This window comes from Ipomoea nil, unplaced genomic scaffold (genome assembly GCF_001879475.1).
Source record: "Ipomoea nil cultivar Tokyo-kokei standard unplaced genomic scaffold, Asagao_1.1 scaffold2761, whole genome shotgun sequence".
NCBI lineage: Eukaryota > Viridiplantae > Streptophyta > Magnoliopsida > Solanales > Convolvulaceae > Ipomoea > Ipomoea nil.
In genome coordinates this window covers 981,527-1,003,489 of record NW_017619189.1, presented here as the reverse complement: position 1 = coordinate 1,003,489, position 21,963 = coordinate 981,527, and the positions used below count along the sequence as shown (strand labels likewise).

General features: G+C 34.2%; 3 protein-coding genes and 1 non-coding gene across 4 annotated transcripts; all 4 read left to right on the top strand.

Annotated features, from left to right (window-relative positions):
• The first annotated feature begins 2,847 nt into the window (after window positions 1–2,847).
• Window positions 2,848–6,578, top strand: LOC109157003. Its single transcript, XM_019304891.1, has 3 exons — window positions 2,848–3,595; window positions 4,747–5,347; window positions 5,985–6,578. The coding sequence occupies exons 1-3, from the start codon at window positions 3,029–3,031 to the stop codon at window positions 6,410–6,412; spliced, it is 1,596 nt and encodes a 531-aa protein (XP_019160436.1). The 5' UTR covers window positions 2,848–3,028; the 3' UTR covers window positions 6,413–6,578.
• A 5,164-nt stretch (window positions 6,579–11,742) lies between these two features.
• TRNAA-AGC lies at window positions 11,743–11,815 on the top strand. Its single transcript has one exon. It is a non-coding gene; the product is annotated as a tRNA-Ala (tRNA).
• Window positions 11,816–12,963: 1,148 nt separating this feature from the next.
• On the top strand, window positions 12,964–14,608 carry LOC109157023. The gene is made up of 2 exons (XM_019304908.1): window positions 12,964–13,930; window positions 14,043–14,608. Exons 1-2 carry the CDS (start codon window positions 12,964–12,966, stop codon window positions 14,606–14,608), a joined length of 1,533 nt encoding a protein of 510 aa, XP_019160453.1.
• Window positions 14,609–16,296: 1,688 nt separating this feature from the next.
• LOC109157022 (uncharacterized mitochondrial protein AtMg00810-like) lies at window positions 16,297–17,565 on the top strand. The gene has a single exon (XM_019304907.1). It carries the CDS (start codon window positions 16,297–16,299, stop codon window positions 17,563–17,565), a length of 1,269 nt encoding a protein of 422 aa, XP_019160452.1.
• The last annotated feature ends 4,398 nt before the right edge of the window (window positions 17,566–21,963 follow it).

The following is a 21,963-nucleotide window of genomic DNA, read 5'->3' as shown; positions in this document are numbered from 1 at the left end:
AATAAAGATTAAAGTGTTTCACCCGTGCGTTGCACGTAATGAGTTTGTTATAATACTTTAAGAATATTTGGATCGATATACAAATATAAATTATAACAACGGATATTATATAGTGTAGTTGATGAAATGGGTTGTATCGGTTGTGTTTCCTGATGTTATCTTTTGCTTGAATTCGAACAGATAATTGCCCAATTACTCGTGCGATGTGCGTGCAATGCGCGTGAGATGCTCATGGATAAAAATTTTTATTATATATATATTTAGATAATAAAATAAAGATAAAATTATAAACAATTCTAATGTTGAACCAATCTCGGGGCCTATGAAAGCTTTGTCAGGGTATTCAACAATGGGGGAAAGAGTCATCATAATCAAGAAACATGTATCATCAAGCATGCTTATAGCAGATGGATGACTCAACTATTCCATCCAAAAAAAAAAAATAAATAAAACTTAATCCATAAGGTCTGCTTATTAAATTGCGAAGTGAGGAAGCTAGGGAGTATATATGAATTTTGAGATCAGACTCACGGTCCAAGACTTATTAGCATCATCAAATTCGAAGGATCTTAGGGTTGGCAAGGAATACCCCATGGATTCGAACAATGCATTGATCAAGCAGGGGCAGGGAATGACAATAAAACTCCATACTTCGCCAGGCAGCGACTTTGCCACCGCGTGTGGGAACAACGACGGTTCTAGCACCGCCACCCTTATGACGTTGACAGTGGATATCAGGTCGGAAACCACCACATTCTGATTAATCATTTTCGGGACAGAATAATTTTATTATTTTATATGCAAAAAAAATGTTATCATGCCTTCTGATCTATAATGATTGACATATAAAATTTTTCTACCGTATTTTATAACATTTTCAATCTAATATAGTTACATGATACGGACTACGGAGTATTTTTATAATTTTTCAATTTTAATATTGTTGTATTGTATTACGAATAGAAATTTTAATGTAGAATTGTAGTATGAATAGGAAAGTCGAAAACAATATATTTTATTAGGAATTGTATTACACTATTTTACAATATTAGAATATGAATTTTAATATAGAATTGTAGTACGAATAGGAAAGTAGCTAAGAAACAATATATTCTATTATGAATTGTATTATACTATTTTACAATATTATCCAAACATTAATAGCATAAGACTCTTTTGAGCAGGAAATTAGAATGGAGAATTTTGTTTTTATTAATAGTATAGATAGTATAGATAGATTAAACCTATTAAATTAGGATACGTGCAATTCTTCAACATAATGCCAATTCATTAATTCTAAACCACGTCCTTTGTTACAACACTTGTACCAAGATATGTACCAAAAGCTTCTAGTGACAATTGAGCCTTCACGGAATCTTCTTTTCGAGTCAAGTAATACCACACACCACAAATTATGCCGTGGAAACGTGTTCACCATGATTGGTGAACACGATCCTAAACGGTTTCGTTTTTACCAAAAATAAAATAAAATTTAGTTAATATGTTGTTAACGGCGTTTTGCATTCTATGTTCAGATTATGAATTTACATTTATTAAATTATGAATTTTCTGTTATGAGATTATTAATTTACAGTTATGTAATTATGAATTTTCAGTACATTCATAATCTCATAACAAAAAATTCATAATCTCATAACAGAAAATTCATAATTTCATAACAGAAAATTCATAATCTCATAAAAGAAAATTCATAATCTCATAAAAGAAAAATATTTATTAAATTATGAATTTTCTGTTATGAGATTATGAATTTAGTAATTATAAAGTTTTTGTACATTCATAATCTAACAGAAAATTCATAATCTCATAACAGAAAATTCATAATTTTATAACAGAAAATTCATAATCTCATAAAAGAAAATTCATAATTTTATAACTGCACATTCATAAATCCATACCTGCATATTCATAATTTATGATTGTTAAAGAAACTTGCGCGAAGAGGAAGTGAAACCGCAAAATGTGAAATGAAGAAGAAAAGTCGCACTGTTAAAAAAAAAAAAAAAAAAAAAAAAAAAAAAAAAAAAAAAGATTGGTGGAAGATAACGGTGCCTGTAGGTACCGTTACCGTTTGGAACCGTGTTCATCATGGATGGTAAACACGGTTACATGGACTCCTTACGCTATTTTTGTTGAGAAATAAGCCGACAACAAGCTATATACAAATACAATATTTATTTTTGGTCAGACTATGATGAAGTGTCTTGTGCAAGCTCTAACTGTAAGCAATCATTATTGTGTGGACCATATTTTGTCTACTGTAAAATAATGTACATTCAGTAAAAAAATAATGTACATTAAGTAGAAACACAATGTACATTATATTCAGGGGATGTACATTATTTTTGTTCTGAGTGTATATTATATTGTATAATGTACATGCAGTACAAAAATAATGTACATTTAATATATTAAAAATGTACTTTTTGTTATGGTCCACATAATATTGTATGGACCATGATCCACGCAATAATTTGCCAACTGTATGAGGCACCTTTAAATCTGTACCATATTCAATATCCATTCGCATCGAGCCGGCCCAATTAAGGGACGAAGTGCTGGCCAGATTGATTTTTCCTTTCAAATACAATATTTACAAGTATGGGGTAGTCTAAATTCTAGAATTCTTTGGGATCGGAAAAGAATCTTTTTATGTGGGGTTTGATTAATTTTTTTTACTTCCATATCGTGGTGTTTTGGATTTAGGGCTGAGAAATCGTTTTTCAACACTCCCAAACCAAATTCTCCCCTAAACCCTCAAACCAAATTAACACCTTTATATTATATTACTATTCTCATTCCTTAATTAGCTTGTTGTTAGAGCTACCTATAAACATTCTAATCATCACCTGTGCTCTTTACAACTTCATTTCTTTTTTGTCTTGTTTGTCCATCCTAGCAAAGATTGCAGTGTGTATTAATCTCCAAATCAACCAAGTTTCTCATCTCATCATTATATATGTTAAAAACCATTCATTTGTAACAGGCCGGACTAGCTACTCCAGCCATGACACCATTCCTAACAATCTTATTCCTACTTTCCTTTGCTTCTTCTCTCTCAAACTCTCTTCCTCTCTCAGCAAGCTCAAGATGGATCATGGATGACCAAAGTGGGGAAAGGGTGAAGTTGGCCTGTGCTAGTTGGGCAGGCCACTTGGAACCCATGTTGCCCGAGGGCCTAGACAGGAGGCCTTTAAGCCAGATTGCCACACACGTCTCAACAATGGGGTTCAACTGCGTGCGGCTAACATGGGCCACCTATATGTTCACTCGCTACGCCAACATGACGGTGGTTCAGTCGTTTGGCGATCTGGGATTGACCGAGGCGATTTCAGGCCTAGCCAGTAATAACCCGAACCTCTTGAGCCTGAATCTGGTGGATGCTCGGAAGGCGGTGGTTGAAGAGATTGGTAGACATGGGATCATGATGGTGCTTGATAACCATGTTAGCAAACCCATGTGGTGCTGTGCTGACCACGACGGTAACAGCTTCTTCGGCAGCGTCTACTTTGATCCTGATGAATGGTTACAAGGCCTAGCCATTGTTGCTAACATCTTCAAGGATACGCCCATGGTATATATATACATATATATGTTTAATTTTGTTACACCTACTATTATCAATGCTAACCAAGACAAAATACCAATTTTATCACTCACTTTACTTTTCTACAAACACTTAATGTTAATTAATTATCCGCTATCTACTTACACAATCAACCAAGAGCAAATACCAATTTTGGTCCACATGTTTAATTCATACCAATTTTCATTCATTGTTTTAGTACCAATTTTCATCCACAACTATTTTTTTTGTGCCAAAATTCATGCCGAAATATGAAATTATTAAGGGTAGTTTCGTGCTTTTCAAATTAGGATCCCTATTTGAGCATAAATAAAGGGATTTAAGCCCTAAGATTTATCATAATTCGCAGTTTTCCTCCACAAATTAAGGTAGAATGAGGAGGAGAACTGCAAATTGGGATCGATCTTAGGGCTTAAATTCATTTATTTATGCTCAAATTGGAATCTTAAGTTGAAAATGACGACAATACCCTTAAAAATTTTAGATTTCGGGATATCTTAAATATGGGGGTGACCGATGTGATGAATTTTGGTACTAAAATAATAGTCATGGATTAAAATTAGTACTAAAACAATAATAAATGGATGAAAATTTGTAAGAATTAAACATGTGGACTAAAATCGTCATTTTACTAATACTCGTTGGACCAAAATTGGTATTTGCTCCACAATCAACTATCCATTATCCATTAATTATTGTCAAACACCTCTAAACCAAAATCGAAAGAATTCACTTTTATTGTTCCCAAAAGGTTGAATCCCCAATCTCAAGAGTCCCGACCCAACAGAACATCCAAAAAATTTAACCATTTGGAAACAATAAAAGTGGATTCTTTTTGAATGGGGATTCAAAAGAATCCCACTTTTATATTTTGATTATTGGTGGAGAATGTACATTTTTTTCATTGGTATTAATTACATATATATAAAGGGTGGGTTGGGGCTGTAGGGACAGCTGTTCCCACTGTCCCAATAATAGCTGCGTCCATGTTAGCACGAATACCGTGCTAACAATACTCCATGTCTCCATACAACGGAGTATATATGATTAGATACTTTCTAGTTGCATACTTGCATGCATGTTTATTGATTGAAAACATGAAATTTCAATGTAATTTGTTGTGTTGCATGAAATTGAAGGTGGTAGGCGTGAGCTTGCGCAACGAGCTACGCGGCCCCTTACAGAACGTGGATGTATGGTACAAATACGTAGAGAAGGGTGCAAAGGCGATCAACAACGCAAACCCAAACCTCCTGGTAATCATCTCCGGGCTGAGCTACGATCTGGATTTCAGGTTCCTGAAGGAGAGGCCATTGAAGCTGAAGATGATGAAGAAGAAGGTGGTTTACGAGACGCATCGCTACGCGTTCACGGAGGGGCAGTCGAAGGCGTGGATGAAAGGGCCATTGAACAAGGTGTGTCACGACATCACACGAGAAATGGAGGAGAAGGAAGGGTTCTTGGTTAGGGGGGGAAACCCAGGCCCACTGTTTGTGAGTGAGTTTGGGATTAACCAAATGGGAGATTCTGAGGCTGACAATCGTCACTTGCCGTGCATGCTTTCGTATTTGGCTGATTTGGATTTGGATTGGAGTGTTTGGGCTCTCCAAGGAAGCTATTACCTTAGGGAAGGGAAGCATGGTCCAGATGAAACATATGGCATGTTTACTACCAATTGGACTGCCCTTAGAAATCCCAATTTCCTCTCTAAATTAGAGTTTCTGCAACAAAAACTCCAAGGTATGTACATACTTTCCTATACATAAATAGGTAGGAATGTTCAAATTTACCCCCCAACTCCCCAAGTATAAGCTAAGGTTATCAAATCACTCTTTTGGTGCATCATTAATTAGGGTGACACCGACTAACTCTCATAATTAAGAAACTAATTAGCACGCATGGACAGCTCAGTTGGTCACAGGGTAAAGTTTATGAAGAATGACCAAGAATTCATTCTTACCCATGACAGTGTGGGAACAACCTCTCGAAGTGAGTGGGCTCCTTGTGTGCAATAAGTAAAGGTCTAGCCACGGGCTGAATTACCATGATTTACATTCTCCGATATGCTCTATCGGTAGATTCGTCAAAATAGGCCCAGGCCGACGAGTTAGGCCCGTTTAACCCGGGTTTTGACGGGCCGGTTGTCATTTTCTAGCCTGGCCCATTTTGAGTCCAACCTGTTTAACCCGTGGTGGGAGGAGGATTATACGGATGATTAGGTTTTTGAAATGCTTGGCCCTTAGGGTTGGGGATTCAACCTTTGGGAATAAGAAATTAATTTGGACCAAAAAATTCAATTAGTCATAAAGTAACATGTTAAACAAAATATTTTATTGACATGACTAATAATATGTTTTACTCACACATACATGTGAAGATCCGATGTCAAGCGAACCAACTTATCAGTTATTGTACCATCCACTAAGCGGGCGATGTGCACGAGTGGTCGGCGACCAAATACACATGAGCGATTGTTCGGGTGCGAGTCGATGCATCCAAGAGGCAGATGGGAAGCCAATACACATGATTGGGTCTTTGAAATGCTTGGCAGTTGTTGGGGAAGATCTTCCACTCACCCTCTCCACAATCTGCAATGATGGGCAAAGTAATACTTGGAGCTTGGCTTCCAATTCAATGTTTCAACTAGCTAATAAAGGTGACAATGGATTGGTATTGTGCTTGGATTTCGATTCCTCGTACTCTCCCTCAACGATTTTGACAAGAAAGTGTGTTGGTTTGGAAGAGGGTGACATGAGAAATCCTCAAACTCAGTGGTTTAAGCTCATTGCATCAAATACAAAGTAGATAAAGATTGAGATTTACATATATATAATTTATATTTGAACCCGTGTGGTGCAAAATAATGTAACATCTAACATACATAATTAGGTTTGCTTTACAAAGTAAACCATGACAAAGGTCCGGAGAAAGGCAAATTTTTTAACAAATAATAAATTTTCATGTTTATTTCTTTATAATATTTAACAAAAGAAAAATGATAAGAAACAACACGAGTGAAGAAATATTAATCAAGTAAATATACTTTATAAATATATTTCGCTACTTATTAAACATCCCCCACTCTAACAGTACTTTAAATATTTACTTAAACTACCAAATCTCATTAGATAACATTCCATCTTCTTGATATTCTCCAATCGTTCGCCCTAGTCCAAAACCACGTTGTAAACATTAAAAATTTAAATGATATTGTTGGTCATAGTGGATATTTGACTATTAATTAATTACTTTAATTGAACTAATTAGATTAATATTTATTTATTGGGTTGAATGAATGGCCCAATAAATATTTAATTAGTCTAATTACATAATTAAGAATAATTGGATGTTGGCTTTTTCGGCCCAGGATGGTGGAACTGTTTGTACCAATTGGCCTGCCTAATTAGCGAGTTTGACTTGGTTTTGGCCCATCAACAATATATGTGGATTGTATAATTTTGGAAATTGTGGATAATATAAATTGGTTTGAAGATGAGATGAAATGATGAACCTGGACGTGATGATGTCCCGATACATTCTTTAATTTAATTTAAATAATTAAATTAAATATAGGAATTATCTACATGGATAGAGTTTGTTAGATTTCTTCTCTACCCTCACCACTGAAGATCTGCATACCGAAACTCTGCCGAAATCTCGCCCAGATATTTTCTGGAACACGCCCGCAATATAACTGCATTGAGGAATACGTCATTTTATGCTTGTCTGTCTTGGCTTTCTTGGAACTTTTACCGTGCTCCACAACATTGGCTGCTACCAATGAAAGAACATTTCCCATCATTTTTCATGTTCCCCTCCTCAATTCGGAGTTGTTGGATCAAGTCCTCTAGGTTCATTTCCTTTCGCTTGTGCTTCAAGTAATTCTTGAAGTCCTTATAACCTGGTGGCAATTATAAGTGGATCACATACGCCACTTGGAATGCTTCACTCACCACCATGCCTCACCACATATCTCGTCAAAGATTAATTGTAAATATTCAACTTGACTTAACACGGTATTGGAATATATCAACCATTTGAAAGTCAAGGAATCGATCGAAAATAAATTTCTTTGCGTCGGCATCCTCACCTATATACTTGTGATCCAAGGCTTCCCACAACGCTTTCTATGTGCCAATTTTGCAATATACATCCTATAGCGCATCACACAATCCATTGAGAATGTAGTTTCGACAAAAGAAGTCAGAATCCTTCTATATGTCAATGCAACTATCATCACGGATTATGCATCTTGTTCCTTTATCTCAGGATCCCTCTTGGTCAAGAACCTTGCCAAACCGAGAGTTTCAAGGTAGAACAGCATCTTTTGATGCCACATCTTGAAGTTCGATTTGTTGAACTTCTCTGGTTTTTCAGCTAAACCACTCGGTACCGGAACTAGTACCCGCATCGTGGGGATGTATCCCTCGGTGCTCCTACCAGTTTGTGAACCAACGTTCACCGGTGTCTGGGATGTGCAACATTGTTGGCGCTCCCACCATTGTTGTTTCCAACATTTTTGTCCACTATCCGAGTAGTAACCATTCGAACCTTGACTGTCTGAATTGTAACATTTCGGACTTGTATTACTCGGTTTGAGGAATTACTATTCGATCAAACTGGACCGAATGGTAGATTTTGACTCTTAGTTTCGTAACTTTTAGAAAATACCATTCGAAGTAGTTACCTTTTGAACTACTCACATTTTGAACCACTCTTCGGAGTACCTTTCTGGATATTAATAATTATGATGTTACTGAATTAATTTAATTGTGAATTAATTTCAATTTTAAATTTTAGAATTAATTTCCAGAGTAATGGTTGTCTGTTATGAAGGTTACACAAACTAATTTTATTATCAGTTTTAATGTCATGATAAATGCTATTTATCCTCCCTTCCCCTATATATAACGTTTGGTTGAGCAGGTGGATTTTTACACAATTTACAACACATATACTTTGCTCTCAAAAACCCCTGCTCATCTTATGCATCCCCTATTTGTGTTCTATACCTGTGTTCTAGTTCGACTGGCTCATTTGTTTGAGTGCTCAAACATTGAGTCGAATCCTGGAAAACCTAGGCTACAACGCTCCTAGCACTTTTGGGTGATAGTAAATAAGGTTTTAAGAAAAGAGTGTTTCGCTTGACTCGTACTAACCCTAAACCTTTTGTTGCTTGTGCTTGTATTTTTTTCAAAAATAATCTTTTTGTAGGATTATTTCGCTGCAAATACATGACTGGATTCGCTATGTGTTAGTTCAACCTATAAAACTCTAGCACTTAAGTGCCGAGTCTTACACTACCCAAATTCGTTTATGAACCTTTTTGAGGAAAACTTGATAGATTCACCAACAACTTTTAGTAAAATCCATAGCCTAATGAGGTATATATGTTGTCCTTTTTTAGATGGACTTGATAGATTTATTGACTATATTAGAGAGGTTGAGCACATATGAGATCTTAATGACTTGAGGAAGTCACCGTACCTACTTGAGTGTCAAGGGTTGACCACTTTCTATGATAGACTATAAGATATATTTATAGAGCACTCATGATCATCCAGAGGTACATTAGTTATATGTTGATATATAGATTATCGCAGAATTATGCATAGGTAGGGTTGAGGTTAGATACCATTCACATGGTTTAATCTTTTGTTTAGAAGTTTAAGAATTATTTTTTACTGGCTAAATAGAAGAATATATTCATGATATTGTTATGTGTTAGTTCAATATATAAGATTCTAGCACATTCTAGCACTTAAGTGTCGAGCTTAACCTTACACTACGTACCCAAAGTCGTTTATGAACTTTTTCATGAGTTGAAAAGTATATGTAAAGGTGCTAGTACATACTAATTATCTTATAATTAATTATTTGGTCACCAGGTCATTTTTAGTTGTTGTCCGTGAAATCTTATTTTGGCCAAAAACCCATTCAATCACTCCTCCATTCATTTTGTTAAGCTATGATAGCTTCTTCTTCTTCTTCTTTTTTAAATGGTTGTAACCTATAAATAGGTATAGATCCCCTTATCTCAAAGAAAGACACTACACACATTTGAACAAAGTTCATTGGGAGTATTTTATTTCTTTTTTCGTAGGGCGTTCTTGTGCTAATTCTATATCTTCTTTTTCGAATGAAAACATGACTTAAATATTGTTCTATGATTACCTTGGGGTAGTGCCGAGTTCATCGATTGTACCAATCATGACATAAATTGCTTCATAGTTGTTTATGTGCTTACCAGGAAAGATAATAAACAAAGAGAAGAAGGAAAAAAGAAAAGAAAATGTGGAAAAGCCTGACATGTGTCAACTGACGAAATTTAAAAAAAAAAAAAAAAAAAAAAAGTAACCGGAAACGCGCCAGCGGGTGCGTGCACTCGCGTTATGCTAATTTAATGTAGCAATGCATTTTCTCTTACATAATGGTCCTCACAATAAACTTCAAATTGTAGGAGAAATAAATTCTTCCCCACACTTGTTAAAAACTCCTCCTTGAGTTTTTTTTTGTTTTTTTTTGAATACTACTGACTCCTTGAGTTATTTATCTACAAAAATTCAATAATATCCTTTGGCGCAGATGTTCTAAATTAGCGCCTTAGTTCCATGACACAAATATTTTTCAGTTGTTAGTCTTCTAGATTTCTAGATTGTCATGGATATCGAGTAACTTTCTTAGCTCTATCACATTTTCTTGCCTATTTATTTTGTGTTTGCAACAATAATTTTCCTACAATACGTACCTTTGTTGCTTGTAAGGATACACATGTAATTTTGACTATAGTCTTAATTTTTTTTTAAATGAAATAAATTGCTACGTATAAAATAAAGTTCAATGCTAATGACCGTATTGGGTTTTTAAAGTTAATGGCCTTATTGGATTAGGTGTATTATATTAATCACATTTGAGAATATGGGTGTAGAGTTGGTACTTGGTACAGATATTAATAATATACTTTCTTTTATTTTAGGGAAAATGACACTTTTTCCCCCTAAATTATATACTTATAGCACTTTTTCCCCCTCAATTATTTAGGTAAGCATATTAGCCCCCTCAATTATTCTAAAAGTAGTGGTTTTTCCCCCTGATATATTAAATTGACATTTCTACCCTTAAAGTGAACATTTTATTTATTTTACTTCTCCAATAAATTATTGCGTATACGTAGGGATGACCACGATTCGGTTCGAACTGAACCGGACACTATAGCAATTGAATTAAAAGTTTCCAGTTATGATTCAGATCTAGAACCTAATATTTGGATTTCAATTTATTAAAATTATGAATAAAAAAAAAATTGGATCCTGAACCGTGAACCGGCGATTCCGGATCCGGTTCGCGACTTTGAACCGTCTTTATTTTAAAATTTTATTTTTTATTTTAAAATAGTCTAAATTCAACAATAAATGTATTTTATTTTTTCGTTTGGAACATGAACCGTCCGTTCCGGTTCGCGATTTTAATAAACTCTAAATATCGAGTTTCGATTTTAAATTGTAATTGGAATATTTCGATTTGGTTGCTATAGTGTTTGTTTGGTTTGAACCAAATTATGGTCATAATTTGTTGGAGAAGGAAAATAAATGAAATATTTATTTTAAGGGTAAATATGTCCATCTAACATTTCAGGGGGAAAAACAGCCACTTGAATATTTCAGGGGGAAAAAGTGCTATAAGAATATAACTCAGGGGGAATAAGTGCCATTTTCCCTTTATTTTACCTTAATTAGTTTATGCCACATTTTAAAATTTTACCCTTACAATATCATGACTATCTTAATTGTAATTGATATTACTATTGGACACTAATTAACTAAAAAAAAAAAAACTATATCATTGTTAAATGACATCATATAAAATGTACTAAAACTGGTAATAAATAGGAGACAAATTGTTAGTGTATATCATATACAAAAATGATCCAATAAATATATTTACAAAAATAATATTATTTAAAAAAAAAAACTAGATTACAACTGAAGTAAAACTCTAGTTTATAAAATAAATAAAATTTATATTAAATTTACAAGTTCAAGTTTATAAATATAAAAAGTTTCTAACAAAATGGGCTTTTATGCAAATTGAAACGATTTATGTATGTATAATACTAGAAGATAGTATCACAATGTGGGGATGTAGCTCAGATGGTAGAGCGCTTGCTTAGCATGCGAGAGGTACGGGGATCGATACCCCGCATCTCCATTTTCGCTTATTTCTGCGTATCGGTGAAATATAGAAACATCTCCATTTTCGCTTCTGTCTAACGGTGGAATATAGAAAGTTAGAATTTAATAATTAAGGGAACAAAATGCATAATCACAAATTAACTTACATTATAGATATAACAATTCAATATCAACCACAAACTAATGCACATTATAAATTTATCAAATACACAATTCACAAATATAATTAAACTATTAATTACCTATGAATCAATTTTACAAATTAATTTTTTAAAATCTCATAATAAAATATTATAGAATATTATTATAATTAGAGGTTATACCTTAAAAAAAAATAAAATTAGAATAGATATGAGATGCATTTAACAACTAAAAAAAATACATATACTCCTTGTGTCCCATTTTATCTGTTTTATTTACTATTCATTGATTAAACCAACTATTTCTTCTTTGGTTATTTCTATTAGCATTTTTTCTAATTTTAAATTTGATTTTTTTTTTTGGTGTTTAATTGTACTTTTAATATAATTTCTAAATATATAAATTTTACGTAAATAACTTCAGTCAAGCCTCGTTAATTGAACCCAACACTTAAAATGAGATGGAGCGAGAGTACATAGTTTTAGCTTTTCAAAAAAAAAAAAATCAAGGGAGAGGAGGGAAAGGGGCTATTTATATCATGGAACATAATCTACATAGCATTATGGACTCTGAATTGAAACAACGAGGTACATAATTAATACACGTAAGTTCAGAATTTCATAACACAAAGCACAAAAAATTAAAACACAAGACACATAGCATAGCATTGTACGTCAAAGTTGGAGGATGAAAAAAGCGTGTTTACAACTTCAGGATTAATACATCTTCATTTACTAACAATACTAGTAATAGCACCACATTGAAGAAACATATGACAAATTAAAGGAGATGGAGTGATATATATTGAAGGATACACACCAGCCAAATGAAGAGCAGTATGATCAAGCCAAGACGTAATCAAGGGCTTTTATGTATTTTGTTTTCTTGGTTAGTTTCAACGGCTTTTACCGCCTTTTCCCTCTGTATATAATCTTGGCTCTTCATTCCATTGAGACTAATGAAACATAATCTTCTTTCCCTTACTTGCGTAACCTCTCTGCAACCTTCGTTCGTTTTTCCGTTATGGTATCAGAGCCACGTCCAGGCAGTTATGCCGCCGCGGTCATCGGCTCCGGTGAGCCTAGCCAAGGAGTCCGGCCGGCAATGTCGATCAACCAGTCTCCAGAACAAGCACCATTCACAGCTAATCCCGTTCCGCAGAGGAACAACAGCGTCGAAGACATCGAAAATCCACTTTATCTCAACGTAAATGAGAATCCGAGTGCGATCTTAGTCAGTCCGCCCTTGTCTGGTAGTGCCAATTACGCATCATGGAGCATCTCAATGCAGGTGGCCCTTGAAGTTAAGAACAAATGGAGCATAGTCGATGGAAGTTTGACGCCGCCGGAGAGAACACATGTCCAGTACACTCCTTGGAGGAGATGCAATTTGATTGTTTGTTCGTGGATTCTCAGGTCCATCATCCCGTCAATCGCACAAAGTGTGATGCATATGGACAAAGCCAAAGACATCTGGAACGATCTGCGCAGGCGATTCTCCCAGCGTGACGCACATCGTATCTCTTTTATGCAAAACGATATCTATAATCTGAGGCAGGGCACTATGTCTGTTAATGACTACTATACTAAGTGCCGGACCCTTTGGGAGGAGATGAATTCTCTGAGGCCCCTTCCAGTTTGTAAATGTGAGCCGCATTGCACATGTGATCTGCTCGACGAGATCAGAAAAGATCGAGAGATCGATCAAATAATTCGATTTATCCAGGGACTAAGTGACGACTATAATTCACTGAAGTCCGGAGTTCTCGTGCTTGATCCGTTACCTGAGATGCATAAGGTGTTCGTCATGGCTGAAAAGTTAGAGAGACAGTTAGCCATCACAAACCTAAGCATCGCCAATCTAGAAGTCACTCATGCTAATGCTGTTCAAATCGGACAGAATGATAGAGAAGAAATTGCTGCTGCCTTCAACTATTCTAATGGAAAAAGGGTGATGAACACGGGAGGGAGCAACAAGAACACTGCTAAGTGTACCTTTTGTGGCATGACGGGGCACACCGTTGAAAAATGCTACAAGAAACATGGCTACCCACCGGGGTGGGTGCCACTTCAAGTCCAAAAATAAGCAACAGTTTGCAGCAGCCACAAGCTCTGAGAATAACCTTACTCCTGAGAAAATTCGAAGCCTACTGTCTCTTCTTCATAATCAAACGGGGCAGAACCATCCCTCTACCACAGCTGCAGTTTCCCTTGTTCCAAGATTCAACCAAGAAAATTCTAGCAATGAAGGCAAGTATACTAATCTTATGAATGCTAATTCCATTACCTTAACTGCATCCACTTGGATAATAGATTCTGGCGCGACTAATCACATAGTGTGTTCCCTTGAATTCTTTGATGAGTATCACACTATGAAAGGAGCATTGGTAAACATGCCCAATGGAGAATGTGCCACTATTGAACATATTGGCACCATACGGCTCAATGATGGTCTTTGCTTGGAGGATGCTTTACATATTCCATTGTTCAAATTTAACATAATATCTGTAAATAAGCTTCTTCAAAACTCTCCTCACTCTTTGGTGTTTACCTATGGCCAGTGTCTTCTTCGCGAGGACCATGGGAGGACGATTGGCTTTGCTAAAGAAACAAAAGGGATGTACCTGCTGAATGATCCCCCAAGAATCAAGACTAATGTTTGTAGGTAATTTGCTTTGCAGTGTAATAATGTTGAATTGTGGCATCATCATTTGGGACATTTTCCCGTGAATAAGATGCACTTCCTTGATGGTATTTCGATTCCTAATACAAAGAATTTAATATGTCATGCATGCAATCTTGCTAAACACAGACGTTCTCCTTTCCCCTTAAGCAAAACTATGTCAGCTGTTTGTTTCGATCTAATCCATGTGGATATATGGGGCCCTTTTCAAGTAAGATCAGTGGGAGGGGAAAGATTCTTCTTAACAATTGTTGATGACCGATCAAGATATACTTGGATTCGGTTGATGAAGAGCAAAGCAGAAACAAGGGAGTTAATAAGAAGCTTTCACAGAATGGTACTCACTCAATTTGGGGTGAGTATCAAGGCTTTGCGCAGTGACAACGGTTCAGAGTTCAAAATGGAAGACTTCTTTGATAAGAATGGTATAATTCACCAACGCTCATGCGTAAATACTCCTCAGCAGAACGCTATTGTAGAACGCAAGCACCAGCATGTGTTGGCTGTTGCTCGTGCTCTCCGATTCCAAGCCGGTCTCCCTCTCCAGTTCTGGGGGCAGTGTTTGATTCATGCCGTTTACCTGATCAATAGGTTACCATCGGCTGCTCTCAATTGGTCAAGCCCTCACCACAAGTTGTATGGCAATTGCCCGGATCTTAGAAGTCTAAAGACTTTTGGATGCTTATGTTATGCTGCCACATTGTCATCTGCAAGACATAAGATGGCACCAAGGAGCAGAAGGTGTATATTTGTGGGGATCCCAGCAGGTGTGAAAGGCTATATATTGTATGATCTTCTTGATCAATCCACCTTCATATCCCGTGATGTTGTCTTCTACGAAGATCAATTCCCTTTGGCTCAAACAGTGGACTCTGAATCACAGATTATGGCTCCCTCCTTGCCTAATATTCCCACGACAACAAATGAAGAATTCAACCCTCAGATGGACACTAACACTCAGTTCCGAAATGATGAAGGGTCATCAGAAGCTCCCTCTTTACATAATGAAAATGCAGATGAAGAACAACCTCTGAGTTCTGCCCATAATGGCAATCACTATGTTAGTGATGAAAGCCTAGCAGCAGCAGACCCCATTCCAAGTAACAATTATGGAGATGGTATGGGCAGTTCCAATTCCTCAAATCATGCACAACAACCTCTTGGCCTCACACTACTGCAGAATGATCTTTTACAACACCCTCGGAGGTCCAGTAGGCAACGTCAACCCTCCAGCAGGCTCCAAGGATATTATTGTGATATTGTGGTCAAGAACAGAACATCCCCTCACCACTTATCAAAGGTGGTGACCTATGATAACCTTGGATCTTCACATAAAATGATCTCCGTTGCTGTGACCTCCATCACTGAACCAAAGAGTTACAAGCAGGCAATCCAGCATGATTGCTGGAAACAAGCTATGAACGCAGAAATTAGTGCTCTTCAAGAAAATCATACTTAGGAACTCACTGAATTGCCACCAGGGAAAATACCGATTGGGTGCAAGTGGGTATACAAAGTAAAACTTAGAGTGGATGGAACAATTGAAAGATGCAAGGCGAAGCTAGTTGCAAAGGGATATACGCAACAACTTGGCATAGATTATCTCGAAACTTTTTCCCCAGTTGCAAGGCTAACTACAATTCGGTTATTCATAAGCATTGCTGTTTCTAGATCATGGCACATCCACCAAATGGATATCACAATGCGTTTTTACACAGAGACCTTAATGAGGAAGTATACATGACTATGCCACCTGGTTTTGAGAGCGAAAAACCCAATCAAGTTTGCAGACTTCTAAGGTCTTTGTACGGGTTGAAACAGTCAAGTCGGCAATGGAATGCCAAACTCAGCACTGCTCTGGTTCATGATGGATTCAAACAGTCCACCGTCGATCCGTCTTTATTCACTAAAGGTGATGGTAAAGATAACTTCATTGCTCTCCTTGTTTACATTGATGATATCCTTGTTACAAGTGCAAATATGGAGCTCATCCAAAGTCTCAAAAAGTTTCTGGATACTGCATTTAAAATAAAAGATTTGGGGCCCTTGGGCTATTTTTTGGGAATAGAAGCTCATAGGATATCAGATGGTTTAAGCTTAAACCAACGCAAATATGCCCTCAAAATTTTGGATGAAGCCGGCTTTCTGGACAGTAAACCAACAAACACACCAATGGTTCAAGGATTGAAATTGGTACATAATGAGGGAGTGCCTATCACTGATGCTAGCATGTACAGGAGATTAGTTGGGAGATTACTATATCTCACCGCAACTAGACCTGACATTACATTTGCTGTACAACAACTAAGCCAATATGTGGATGCTCCTACGGATATACATCTATTTGCTGCTTATAGAGTACTCAGATACATCAAGAACTCACCAGGGCAGGAGTTGTTCTATCTTACAGATTCTGACCTGCAGCTCAAAGCCTTTTCGGATTCCGATTGGGCTACATGCACTGAAACACGTAAATCCGTTACTGGATATTGCATATTTCTTGGTTCTTCTCTCATTTCATGGCGTTCGAAAAAGAAACCAACTGTCTCCCGATCCAGCTCTGAAGCCGAATACCGTGTTCTTGCAGCCACTGTCTGCGAAATTCAATGGTTGACATATCTGCTTAATGATCTTAAGGTCCCCACGACCAAACCAGCAACCCTCTTCTGTGATAACAAATCGGCGGTGGCCATTGCAGAAAACCATGTCTTCCACGAACGCACAAAACATATCGACATTGATTGTCATGTCGTTAGAGAAAAATTCACCCAAGGTTTAATAAAGCTTCTGTCTGTCACCTCCGAAAACCAGCTTGCCGATGGATTCACAAAACCCCTCCCTGCTTCATCGTTCAACCACTTCAAATCTAAACTGGGCACACATGACTCATATGCTCCAGCTTACGGGGGGGGGTGTATTGAAGGATACATACCAGCCAAATGAAAATCAGTATGATCAAGCCAAGACGTAATCAAAGGCTTTTATGTATTTTGTTTTCTTGGTTAGTTTCAACGGCTTTTACCGCATTTTCCCTCTGTATATAATCTTGGCTCTTCATTCCAGTGAGACTAATGAAACAGAATCTTCTTTCCCTTATTTGCGTAACCTCTCTGCAACCTTCGTTCGTTTTTCCGTTAATATATGAGTTGTTAGCATAAAGACTATGTTAAATTTATCTAACATGTTAATTAATTAATTAATTATTTATTTATTTATATTTTCAATCAAATTGGAGTATTTCGCTATGTTATGGATACAAGTGCTTCATAGAGGCTACCAAAGAATAATACAACATTATTACTCCAAAGAATTAATATTATACTCCGTAATTGTTAGGGTGTGTTTGATGACTTTGATCTGCAAATGGGAATCGTAATGAGAATCAAATATATGGTAATGGATTTTTGTGAAAGTATTTTGCATGTTTGATAGTATGGTGGAATTAGAATAATGATTATCAATATTGATATTTAGTTATATATGGCCCTATTATAGGAATAATGCAAATTATGATGTGGACTCGTATCCACTATGTATTGTGGACACGAGTCCAAAACAACAGCGTTTTCAGGGAAAACGACAGCATTCCAATTTAAAAAAAAAAATTGAATTTGTCTCGCCGTTAACAGCGTTATTCGTTTGTGAACTTATGAATGTACAGTTATGAAATTATGAATGTACAGTTATGAAATGATGAATGTACAGTTATGGAATTATGAATATACAGTTATGGAATTATGAACACAGAGCTCTGACATTATGAACTTACAATTATGAACATATAGTGATAAAATTATGAACATACGCTCCTATAATTATGCAAATTGGAGAATGAGCGTTGAAGAGAGCTTTTGAGTGAAGAAGAAATGGAAGCTTGATCGACAGGAAACTCGCGAAAATGGATGCTTTATCATCAGAAAGAAGCGGACTGAAATTTAAAACAAAACAAAAAAACAAAAAAAAAAAAAAAAATTGGTGGAAGATAACGGTGCAACTTACGGCACCGTCAATGTATGCTGGACACGGGTCCATAGCATAACGATTGTGGGAATAAAGGTTTTTAAAATACAAAAACAAAAAATCGAAGCAATTTATCCTAATATAATGACATCCAAAGCACCAAGATGAACAAAAAATCAAAACAAAAATATGAGGGATGTAGTGATCGAGGATACAACAGATCGTGAGGTGACAGATAAGGAATAAGATGGAATGATACCCATTTTTAATTAGGGAATGAAGTTTTTAATTGAAGGGATAATCAAATCTCATAGTTGTGTTTTAAAAAGTTATCAACTAAACAATAACTATGATTTTGATTCTCATCGTGATGTATGGTATAAACTGTAAACTCATGAACTAAACACATACACCCTTATTTTATAAAGAGCAATAACCACCCTTATTTTATAAAGAGTGATAACTAGATAAATTTTTTCATAGTAAGGTACTCCTTTGACTCTTTTTACTATATTCCAATTTAAACAAAGACAACCAGAACGATAAAACACAAGAAATTGATATTGCAGCTGGATAACAACTCTTAATCTGCGGCCATGCTCAAGAATTTTCAGTAGAGATCAACCTTCCATTTCTACATCTACATATATATACAATTTTAATAAGAGCCAATAATGTTAGGCCCTTAACTGAAATAAAAAAATGTCAGTCCTAATTGTTTCTTAAAATGAATGGTTCTTATTATTTTGATTTTAGTATTTCTTAATGATTTTCCTTATTTACCCTTTATTATATTATTTTCTTCCCTTAAATAACCTTAAATTCCGTTAGTATAAACTTTCTTAACGGAATATTCCGTTAACTATTTATTATTCTTTAATTTACTCATTAATTTCTATAAGAGATGTCTTAGGGTCGAACCACATCCCAAGTAGAGTTAGCATAATTGTTAAACATATACTACGAATATGTTACAAAGTATTAAAAAATATAATATAAAATTTAATATAAACTTTGGTCAAATAATTAGCCCATCTAAATACATAGCATTCAATGATTATAAATCACGAACTTTGAAAATCATTTGATTTTCTTTCATTTAAAAAAATAAATAAATTTAAGTTAAGTTTTTTTTTCGTTTAATTAATCTTATTTTGATTATTGAGAACAAAACTTAATAATTCAATTATGCTTTTATCAATGCGTGAAAACTTCTAAAGAATTGAAATTTATAAGTTAATTTTTACTATATTATTATAACAATATATATTGTAACCTTATATTACGAATTATTTATTACCATCCTCTATTGATAGTAATTGTCATTGACAAACTCTCAAAACAATTTGTCTCAACAACAAATGAAAATTAAAAAATCAATGATTTCATTATTGTGGATGAAAAGTATGTACGTCACTTTAGTGTTCTTATTAAATTAAAAAATAAATTAGTAGCTACAACAAAAAAATAATACATATGCATTTAATTAATTTAGAATTAGATGTCTATAATACTTATATTATCTTTATTTTATACAATTCAAAGATTCCTTACCTTCAAATTTATTAATTTACTAGTTTTTTACGCGCATTGCGCGATTGAGATAATGCCCAATATTTTTTTAAATAAGTATTTTAAAGTATATCAATGCAAGATTATATTAGAATTGTTCATGCATAGATAATTGAATGTTAAATTTGTGTATTTAAATAGGCAATTCTAAGTTTACAAATGCAAGATAATATAGTCAAGATTGATTATAGTTGTCAATAAAATAATTGTATAGGTATGGTTGAAACCAAATATAGGACATAAGGGAGAGAAAATAAAAATTAGGGCATAAATTATTAAATACTCCGTATATACTAATATAATATTGAAGAACTAACTACTGATTGTCAAACAAGGACATTGCGAGATAGTTTCCCACTTCAATTTGTTGTGTGATTTGAATACTCTTTTTGTCAATAAATCTCCCAAGTAGTTAATATGATTGACTTAATTATATTTTTATTTTTTTATTTTTTTATTTTTTTAAAACAATTATTATTATTATTATTATTATTATTATTATTATTATTATTATTATTATTATTATTATTATTATTATTATTATTATTATTATTATTATTATTATTATTATATCATCATACCCTTAGGTCATTTTACATGTTAATCTAAACAAATAATTTTTTCAAATATCTTTTTACCAACCATTGATATAATTCGCTGGTCAAATTCGCTAATATAATCCGCTAACGCTAACCACTAACTGATGATTGTCAAACAAGGATATTGCGAAGTTGTTCTCACTTCAATTTATGTGTGATTTGAATAGTCTATTTAATTTGTCAACAAATCCTTCAAGTAATTAATATGATTAGCTTTATTAATTATATTTTTTTAATTTTTTCATGGTATTAATAAAGTACTTGGTAAATAAATATATAGCATTATTTTGTATTATAACTTTGATATTAATTAAAAAAAAGTGCACAAAAAAAGGTAATAGACAATGTGTGAATATAATCAATTGATGAATTTGAATGTAAAGAATTTTTACATTGGAGAAATATAAAGACAATATAACTAATAAAATTATTTCTCTTAATTAATTTATTAATAATGAATTATTTTTTTAATAAAGACATTGTAGGGATAATGTAGCAAATATAATCAATTGATGAATTTGAATATAAAGAATTTTTATATTGGAGAAAAATAAATACAATATAACTAATGAAATTATTTCTCTTATTTAATTTATTGATAATGAATTTTTTTTTTTTTTTGAATAAAGGCATTGTAGACACATAATTCTAAATTAAAAAAATGATATGTATTATTTTTTGTTGTAGCTACTAAATTATTATTTTTAATTAATTTAATAAGAGTAAAATAGAGTACGAATTATGCCAACTTTGATTGGGATGAGGTTCGAACCTAAGACCTTTAAATTCTTATTAAAATCAGTGAGTAAGTTAACGGTGAACTAACTGAAATTAACGGAAAATACAATATTTAACGGAAAATCACATTCATTAAGGATAAATTAGGAAATCTTAAGGAAAAATTAAAATCTGATCAATCTGAGCCATTCATTTGATTAAAAAATTTGACCACCATTTTTTCTACCCATTATAGGCCTAACTCTCTTGGGCTCTTATTAGTATAGTAGATAGATTATATTCACTACATTATCTATTGTCTTCTTTTTATATTATCTTGTAATTAAATATCAAAATTATAATACAAAATATGTTTTATATATATATATATATATATATATATATATATATATATATATATATATATATATATATATATATATATATATATATATATATATATATTTATTTATTTATTTATTTATTTATTTAT